Source organism: Carex rostrata, chromosome 1 (genome assembly GCF_964058835.1).
Source record: "Carex rostrata chromosome 1, lpCarRost1.2, whole genome shotgun sequence".
Taxonomy (NCBI): Eukaryota; Viridiplantae; Streptophyta; class Magnoliopsida; order Poales; family Cyperaceae; genus Carex; species Carex rostrata.
In genome coordinates, this window is record NC_135918.1 from 256,922 (window position 1) to 266,441 (window position 9,520).

General features: G+C 38.7%; 1 protein-coding gene across 1 annotated transcript; it reads left to right on the forward strand.

Annotated features, from left to right (window-relative positions):
- The first annotated feature begins 809 nt into the window (after positions 1-809).
- Positions 810-4,214, forward strand: LOC144564134 (uncharacterized). The gene is made up of 2 exons (XM_078313668.1): positions 810-2,064; positions 2,761-4,214. Exons 1-2 carry the CDS (start codon positions 810-812, stop codon positions 4,212-4,214), a joined length of 2,709 nt encoding a protein of 902 aa, XP_078169794.1.
- Positions 4,215-9,520: the final 5,306 nt, after the last annotated feature.

Genomic DNA, 9,520 nt, shown 5'->3' on the forward strand with positions numbered 1-9,520 from the left:
CAGCTGTAGACAAAGCTCGCCATATCAAGGAGAACCAGCAAATTACTACGCCAAGCAGAGCCAATCCACCACAGAAACACTACAATAAGGTAGATTACACGTACCTTCAGACCCTGGAGCCACTATCCACAGCACAAGCAGAAATGGTGGTTGCCACTGCCGGCATAGAGATAGACGATAAGATGGAAGAAGAGTTGAGCAAGTTGGTTATTTCTGAGTTGGAGACTCAGAACCAGGGCAACGCCTGAAGGGCGAGACCCCTATGTAAGCGTAGTCACCTTTTGGCCCCATGATTAGTGACATACCGCACCCGGAAGGGAATAGTGCCCAATCCATCACTAATGTATCAGTAGTTAGTATCTATTTTATGTCAGTAACTGTAGCCCGAAATGTAAGACTGGTAAGCAGTCAGAGTTGTAGCATGAGCTCCTTTGCTAGCTGGATACAATGCCAGCCTAGTCGAAAGGAAGAGATTCACTTTATGTTGCAATTATTAGATTTTGTGAACTTGCGAAATGCAAGGTGTAAGGCCCCGCAAGTTATGATAATGAAATCATGTTTTTCCCTTTGCATTGTGAGTTGGTTACTGTGTTCTCTTCTACTTACACTGTGTCCTTTTTTCAATCGGGCACAACATGAGGAATCACACAAGAAGTCATCTATTATCAATGAATTACAAACCCATGTATAAATTTATCTCTTGGAATGTGAGAGGGGCCAATCAAAGGGAAAAAAGGTTAGCAATTAGGCAAAGTGTTATCTTGGAAAATCCAGATATATTATGCCTACAGGAAACAAAAATAAGTGATATGACTAACCGGATAGCGAAAGAACTATGTGGAAGGAAATTAGACCAATTTGCAACTCGAGATGCTGAAGGCACTCGGGGTGGTATTCTCATAGCATGGAATACAAGAAAGTTCTTAATGGAGAGCACATCCATAAGAACATATTCACTGTCAATGTTGTTCAAAAACATAGAGGATTCATCCACCTTCCTGTATACAGGGGTGTATGGACCTTCTACAAGAGCAAACAGATCAGCATTTTTTGAGGAGCTGAAAAGTATTAAACCTACCAACAATACACCTTGGATATTGAGCGGTGATTTTAATGTAACCATGAGGCAAGAAGAGAGAAGCAACCCAAATTCAGATTGGAGGGGGACACTCACATTCGCAAGATTGGCATCTGACTTGGATCTTCTCAACATCACACTACAAGGAAGGCGCTTTACTTGGTCTAACGAACGAGATAACCCATCTATGGCTCAACTAGACAGATTTCTAATCTCGATAGATTGGAACAATAAATTCCCAAATTCCAAACAAAAATCACTACCAAATACCTCATCGGATCACTGCCCTATCCTATTTACTGCACAAACACAGTTCCAAAAAACCAATTTCTTTAGGTTTGAGAACTGCTGGCTCAAATTCAAACAGTTGGATGAGATAGTTGCACAACAGTGGGAAGCGAAAGGGGATGCAAACACACCCGAACAGCTACAGGTTAAACTCCAAGCACTACAAAAAGCAATTAAAATTTGGGCAGCAGAGAGGGTAGGATCAATCAAATCACAAATAAATGTATGTAGAGAGTTTCTAGGCTGGATGGATAAAGCCAAGGAAACAAGAAATGCCACTCCTTTAGAAAAATTTGTAACCTGCCAAATCAAGAGAAGATATACGCAACTAGCAACTTTAGAAGAAGACATATGGAGGCAAAGAGCAAAGTTGAGGTGGGAGTTAGAAGGCGACAAAAACACACGGTACTTCCATGCATTCGCTTCAAACTCTAAAAGAAACAATACAATAATGCAAATTGAATGGCATGGTCAGCAATTTTCGGATCAAAGAGCCAAGGCAGAGGCTTTCTTCCAATTTTACAAGGGACTCATGGGGAAAACCTCACATCCGATGCCTCACATATGCTGGGAGAATTTGTACAGCCGAGATCAACATGACCTACAAGCCTTACAAGACCCGATAACACTACAGGAGGTGCAACAAGTAATTCAAGCATGGCCAAGGAACAAAAGCCCAGGCCCCGACGGGTTTACGGGTGAGTTTTACATTAAATATCAGAATATCTTGATTAGAGATATTCATGCAGTCATCTCACACATCACATCAGCAGGAGTCTCATTACACCCTCTTAATACATCACACATTATCCTTATCCCTAAAAAAGAAATTTCTCTACATCCGCAAGACTATAGGCCCATTAGTGTAATTCATAGGATTCAAAGAATTTTTTCAAAAATTCTAGCAAATAGAGTATAGCAACATATTCCCGAACTTGTAAATGAAGAACAAACGGGATTCATCAAGAACAGGCACATAGCCGAAGGGTTCATATATGCACAACAAGCACTACACAATTCACAGAACAACAAAATACCACTAGCACTATTCAAGGCTGACGTGCATAAAGCATTCGATACAATAAGTTGGGAATACTTAATCAAGGTGCTTCGGTTTCTAAAATTCCCAACAAAGTGGCTACTTTGGATAGAGAATTCAGTATTGAATGGCACGTCGCAAATTCTGATCAATGGGTTGCTAGGAAAGAAAATAATATTGAAGCGAGGGGTGAGGCAGGGGGACCCGCTATCACCATTTCTATTTATAATTTCAATGGACTTTATAAATAGATGGGTTTCAAAACTAAAAGCATCAGGTGCAATTAGAATGCCCTTCCCCGGAATGTCTCCTTGTCTGCTATACGCGGATGATACTCTCTTTTTCCTAAAACCAGAACTGAGGCAGATACAGATACTCAAGATAGTCCTAACTGCTTTTGAAAGCATTTCGGGATTAGCAGTAAATCTCAACAAGTCCGAACTTCTGACAACCGGCATACCTCAAGAAACAGGACAAGAATTGGCCTTAGCAATGGGATGCAAACTGGGCCAATTCCCTCTTACGTACCTCGGGCTGCCCCTATCAAACAAGAAATTACCTAAAACTGCTTACTTACCCCTTATCCAAAGGTTCAGTGCTAGATTAGCTGGTTGGGCAGCAACAAATTTATCAATCGCCGGCAGACTAACACTTCTAAATGCAGTGCTTTCAGCATTGCCAACTTATTTTATGTCATGCCTAAAGTTGCCGGTCTGGGTAATCAAGGACATAGATAAAATAAGACGCCATTTCCTTTGGCATGGGGTCACACAACAGAAGAAAAAACTCAACCTAGCTAATTGGAAAATGATTTGCAAACCAAAGCAATTGGGAGGCTTGGGGATCATGGAACTATTTGTTTTCAACGATGCCATGCTAGCCAAATGGTATTGGCAATGGGCAAATCCGGAAAGAAGGCTGTGGAAGACAATCTTCAATCAGACAAACCAAACCTTATGCCCGGTACCCAAATCACACTTCTTCAATATAACTCTAAAAAATGTGTATAGCTTCATGGATGTCTCAATGTTAAGAATAGTGGGAAGGGGAGACACAATCCTATTTTGGAGTCATAATTGGGGAGCAGGAGTGCTTAAAGGGGAATTTCAGATATTATACACATATGCCATTGATCAGAATCTATCAGTAGCACAGGTGTTAAATGTAAGGCACATAAGAGAATTGTTCAAAGAAGTTCCGTCACAAGAAGCCGCAGAACAACTCACACAGCTATATGAGAAATTGAGTCAACAACCAATCCTTCTCAACAATGAACCGGACGAAGCACGATGGAAATGGACACCTGAAGCACAGTTCAGCGTCAAATCATATTACCAAGCATTTAAACATGCTCCAACCAGGATATCCGAGGCAAGCAAGGTTTGGAAAATAAAGGCGCCGCCCAGAATGCAAGTATTCTCATGGTTAATGGTGCTAAACAAGGTACTAACAATAGACAATCTAAATAAACGAGGATGGAGTATAGTGAACAGATGCACCATGTGCAAACTGCAACTAGAATCAGTAAGACACCTCTTTGAAGAATGCATAGTGACAAAGGAAATATATCAGCAACTATCACTGATCATGGGGATGAATATGCCTACACAGCAAGCAAGGAAAGCGCTGCTCGGCAATGAATTAAACAAGAAAGAAAAATCACTACTGCTGATTGCACAATTTGTTATTTGGAGGGAGAGATGCACAAGAACCTTCACAGACAAATCAAATGAAGTGCAAATTCTAGTACATCAAGCACAGGATCAATGGATGATCACTATGAAGATGGACAGACAAGCATTAACATAGGCCTACAACAAAGCATATCTCATATCAGTATGCTGGTATCGCTTACTGGTAAATGGAAGAGCTCACTTGTTTTAGCTCTTACCTAATTTTATTTCCGTTTTTACCCTTCCCTATTTAGACCTTTTATTTCTTTGCACAGGCTCAACTATATTGAGCCAATTGTATCTTATTTCAATCTGAGATATATATCTCATGTAACTCGACCCACTTAATGAAATTAGGCCATGAGCCTTATTTTTTTTCTCAAAAAAAAAAGAAAGCGAGAGAGACGAAGAGAGATTCTAAACAAGAACATGTGTGTATGTGATCATCAGAGATGAGTGCCCAATCAAACCTGTGATATTTATACCGAACTACTCTTTTCTATATGAGAACAAAGAGAAGAGGAATGAGGGCTTTTCAGTCATTATATAAGGGTTAACTTAAATGTTTTAATAGGAGGGTAAATAAGAAAAACTTTAAAGAGTTGAGAGGCATATAGTAAAAATTGAAGTGTCAAGGGAGAAATAAGAAAATCAACTAGAGTTGATGGGTATATAGAAAATTAACCCTATTATATTTGATTTTTTTTTTATTTGTTGTTGTTTCTTTTATTGTTATTTATTATTTAGATATCTATTTTTTCTCATTGTGTCTTTTATTTTCATTTATATATATATTTTTTAAATTTTGTGTGAATGTCAAATAAAAATGTCATTTTATATTCTATTCAATCTTATAATATATTTCCGTTGCAACGTACGGGCACGATACTAGTCTATTCTAATAGGCATGCATTTTATACTCTGAAAGTCACTGTACAAAACACACCTGTTACAGTAAAGCCTGACGCACTAAAAATAAAATCAAGCAATTTTTATTGAGTGATGCTTCTGTGGAAACCCAATTTTTGCAAATTTTTAGGCGGAATCAATTTCCACCGTTGATTCTGTAAAGGGTAAAAACGACCAAAGAAAAATTACTATAATTTTCTTCTATGCTGGAGGTGTCCAGTTCTAAACCCAGCGACCTTTCTTCTTCCCTCTCTTCTTCCCCAACGAAAACTCTTTTCTTCTTCCCCCCTCTTCTTCCCAGCGAAAAGGAGTCCTAGCCAGCGAAAAGCTCTCTTCTTCCCCAGCGAAAAGAGAAAGAAAAGTAAATCGCCTGCTCATCGCCTCTCATCGAGATGGTCTTGCTTGTTCGCCTCCCCGACCAGCAATCCCCCGACCCCCTCTCCTCTGACTGAACCCTAGATTGCCAAGCCTCTCCCTCTCCTCTCTCGCTCTCGTGCTCTCTCTCAGCTCCAGAATCTTTGTTGTGCCAAGCCCTCTCATCAGGTACAGGTAGTCTCTCAGTTGCCTTTAATTTTTTTTTTTTGGTAAGATATTAGGGTTTATTACTTCCTTCTTTCCAATTTAGTTGATTTAATCAATTATAGTTCTCATATCAGTAGATAGTTACTCATTAGGGAATTGACTCAATCAAAGTCAGAATATAGGCATCTTCCAATTTAAAAAGAAGTTAGAATATTTTTTTTCGAATTTAACCAATGAAGATGCCTTTAATTCTGACTTTGATCAATTAGGAATTGACTCAATGAAAGTCAAAATACACTGTCATATTGACTCAATCAAAGTCAGAATACACAGTTAATTTAGACATTTTTTGTGTGGCTTCGACCTTGATATAATGCCATTTGTAAACTTTTTTAAATAATTTCCAAATTTAGCAATAGTAGATAGTTAGGGAATTGAGCTGAATTTTTAAATACCTACCAGAAACCAAGGATTAAACATCACTATTGCTAGTTTAATCAGAGTAATTCATAACTTAAGATAAATTTCAGCGCACGGAAAACCTAAATAATTTCAGTGCTTAATTTCAAGTTCAATTAGACACGTATGATGTCTTCTTTTGTGGTGTGTCACTAATTTTTTGTTAAGATTTTCTCATTCTCTCTTATTATGACAGTGTTTATAGAGGAGAGCCGATAGGTGATGTGCCCTTCGCCTCTGTAGTCTACTGCTGAAGAAGATCTCATGGTTTGTTTTCGACTGAATTTTCATATCTTACTATTCCAGACTGCTTGTTTTACCTACCATCTATTAATGGTTGTAGCGATCAGTGATATTGCAGTCTTGTACTTGTTTTATAAATTGAGATTTTGTATGACCTATCATGGACAACAAGTGGAATTTTGCAATCTTGAGAGTGTAAGCTTTAATCTTGGTACCTGATAACCACGATTGCTTCTACTTGACCTGAAAGCAAGTTGGCATAACAACATGAAAATAATAAGACATAAAAATTATTCACATGGCAATAGCAATAAGTTTATTTACCAAATAATCTAGTTTAATTTTGATTATACCCTAGATTATTTATGGAGGGAATAATACCATACATTAAAAGATCCACGAAGTGTTGAAAATTATTTTTACTTATTATGGTTTCATTCCACCAATTTTTATAGGCTAATGAAGTAGATGTAGCATCATTGAGAGATTATGAAAGGATTGTTAGTATGACCTTTTCAAGCCAAGAAGAAGCTTACAAATTTTACAACGATTATGCAAAAAAAAAGGGTTTAGCATAAGGAAGAGCATAATTAAAAAACACCCACATAATGGCACCATTACATTACGTTGGTTTCGCTGCAGCAAATCTGGTTTTCGAGATGAGAAGAATTTTGATAAGCCCGATCGAAAAAGAGCAGCCTCAGCGCTCTCTCGTTGTGGCTGTCCCGTTATGCTCTGTATCAAGCTTGATTCGAAAATTGATAGATGGTGGGTGACAAACTATGTAGATGTTCACAATCACAGTTTAGCATCTAGTGATACTACTCCTTTCCTCCGATCTCATTGTTCTATTAATGAAGCTGAAAAGGCCGAGATAGTCACTCTTGGAAGCTCAGGTATCCGCAACTGTCAAATATTATATTACACAGAACGAAGGAGTGGTGGATACGAACACCGTGGTTATCAATTGAAGAATTTGTATAACTTTACCTCTATGCACGAGCGGGCTGAGATGCTTGCAGATGATGCGGATTCAGTGATAAAGTACTTCAAGGAGAGGACAAAAGCAGATACAGATTTCTTTTTCAAATATGACACGGAAGAAGGTCATTTGACAAGTCTCTTTTGGGCCGATGCTCAGTCAGTGCTCGATTATTCTAGCTTCGGAGATGTAGTTGTCTTTGACAGCACATACCAGCTGAACCGGTATAAAATGATAGTCGTTCCTTTTCTAGGCATCAATCATCATTGGAGCACAATTATTTTTGCATGCGACATTGTTTCTCGTGAGAACAAGAAATCATACGAATGGCTTCTTGAAGCATTTATGGAGGCCATGTATCAAGTACGACCTGAGGCTGTAATTACGGATGGTGACCTTGCTATGCGCGAGGCCATTAAATCAGTATTACCGGGCACAGCACACCGGATATGCACATGGCATATGGGGGAGAACGCGAAAAAGTATATTCGTGATTCAGAAGTCATGCGAATGTTCCACAAGCTGATGAGTAAGGCATACAGTCCTGAAGAATTTGAGAACAAGTGGCAGGAGTTTGATGATAATGTGAGTAAAAGGGAAAAAAGTAGAAAGTGGTTGCAGAAGATTTATGCGTCAAAACAAATATGGGCCGGGGCTTTTGTAAAGAATAAGATGTTCTTAGGAATGTCCACTAGTCAGAGAAGCGAGAGCCTCAATGCCAAGATCCACAAGTACATGAATAGTAGGTTGTCTTTGTGTAAGGCTGTACAGCAGCTTGAGCGGTGTGTTACGAGCATGCGCACAAAAGAGGCAGAGTTAGATTGCAGATCATCTCAGACATTTCCAGTTTTAACAACTCCTTTCTATAATCTCGAGAAATCTGCAGCAAACAACTACACACGAAAAGTCTTTGCTATTGTTCGTGAGGAAATTGAAAAGTCAGAGAAATTTGTGGTTATTCAAGAACCCGAGAGCAACACGTCCTCAACGTACATCCTTGCTCCAAAAGGTAAACTGGAGAGTCGGGTGAATGTGGACTGCTTTGTTTCTGAGGGCAATATCGAAAAAGTTACATGTACGTGTTACAAATTGGAATGTGAGAAAATACCATGCAGTCACGTGTTTGCTGTATTGATACACTTGGATGTCACGTTCATTCCTCAGTGTTGCATTGATGAAAGATGGACCAAAACTGCTAAGTCGATGTTTTCTTCAGACAGGAAGGGTGGGGATTTTTAGGTTTCTGAGCAGGTCCAAATGTGTCACGAGCTGACAGAGCTATGCAAACAAATATGCTACCAAGCATCTAAGTCGAGGGCAGAATTTGTGAAAACAAAAGAATTGTTAAAAGAAGAGCAACGGCGGCTTAATGAAATTGCGAAAGGAATCGAGAAGCCTAAGGTGAAAAAGGATGTTGTTTCAAGTGATAAGAAATCACCCCAGAAGATCGGGAACCCGAAACCTGTTGTGACGAAAGGCGCACCAAAAAAGAAGAAGTACGAGAGGATGAAGTCTTCACTTGAAGGAAGGAGGAAGAATAAATGTGGGCATTGCGGTATGCTAGGCCATAATCGACAAAGATGTCAACTTCTCCAAGCGGTACGTGAAGAACGATTATGTAGTGTTAAATTATATTTTATCACCTCACTAGATTTGTATTAATCTTCTCAATTGTGTACAGGAAAATGATGTTGCTAGTAATTTCGAAAAACTCCACGAATTGTCGTAGTGGTCTGAAGCACTTGTCTTCAACAATATGTAAATGTCTAAAATTATTGTGTTTGGTCTTTGCTTTCATTACATTTATTTTTTCTCCTAATCCCAAGAAGGAAAATTCTAACTCATTTTTTAAAATAATTGCTTCTTTCAAAGCAGGTATTAGAAAGAATGGTGATGACTGATGAATATATGCTTTCTGTGAAGGTCCTGGAAGGGTTAATATTGTCCTTTTGGTACCAGTGTAGGTCCTGGAATTCATTTCATGTGAAGCAGCAGCTGTTAATTTGGAAACATAGGAAACTGACATGTTATATGCTTTCTGTGAAATATTGTGTGTATGTTATCTTATTATTCTGTCTCAACATCGAAGTTTAATGCAGTTTAAAATATTTCCTTTTTATCTTCACATTTCTTTTTGTTGTGTTATTATACATACAAGCGTAAATTTGTCATGTTTTTTTGTTGGATCTGCTTGGGTGCCCCTAGGTGGAAGTTCCACCAGTGGAGTATGTCCCTTGTTGGTGCATTACTTTGTATTGGTGCAGAATTTTGCTTTTCTAGAAATATCATTTCACACGTGTTCCCATATGGCCTATAATACTGCTTTT

Excerpts from the sequence above, each read along its gene's own strand:
- LOC144564134 (XM_078313668.1), top strand. The coding sequence starts at position 810 with ATGACTAACCGGATAGCGAAAGAACTATGTGGAAGGAAATTAGACCAA. Across the intron at positions 2,065-2,760 it reads AGGCCCCGACGGGTTTACGG|AACTGAGGCAGATACAGATA; the intron begins GTGAGTTTTACA and ends TCCTAAAACCAG.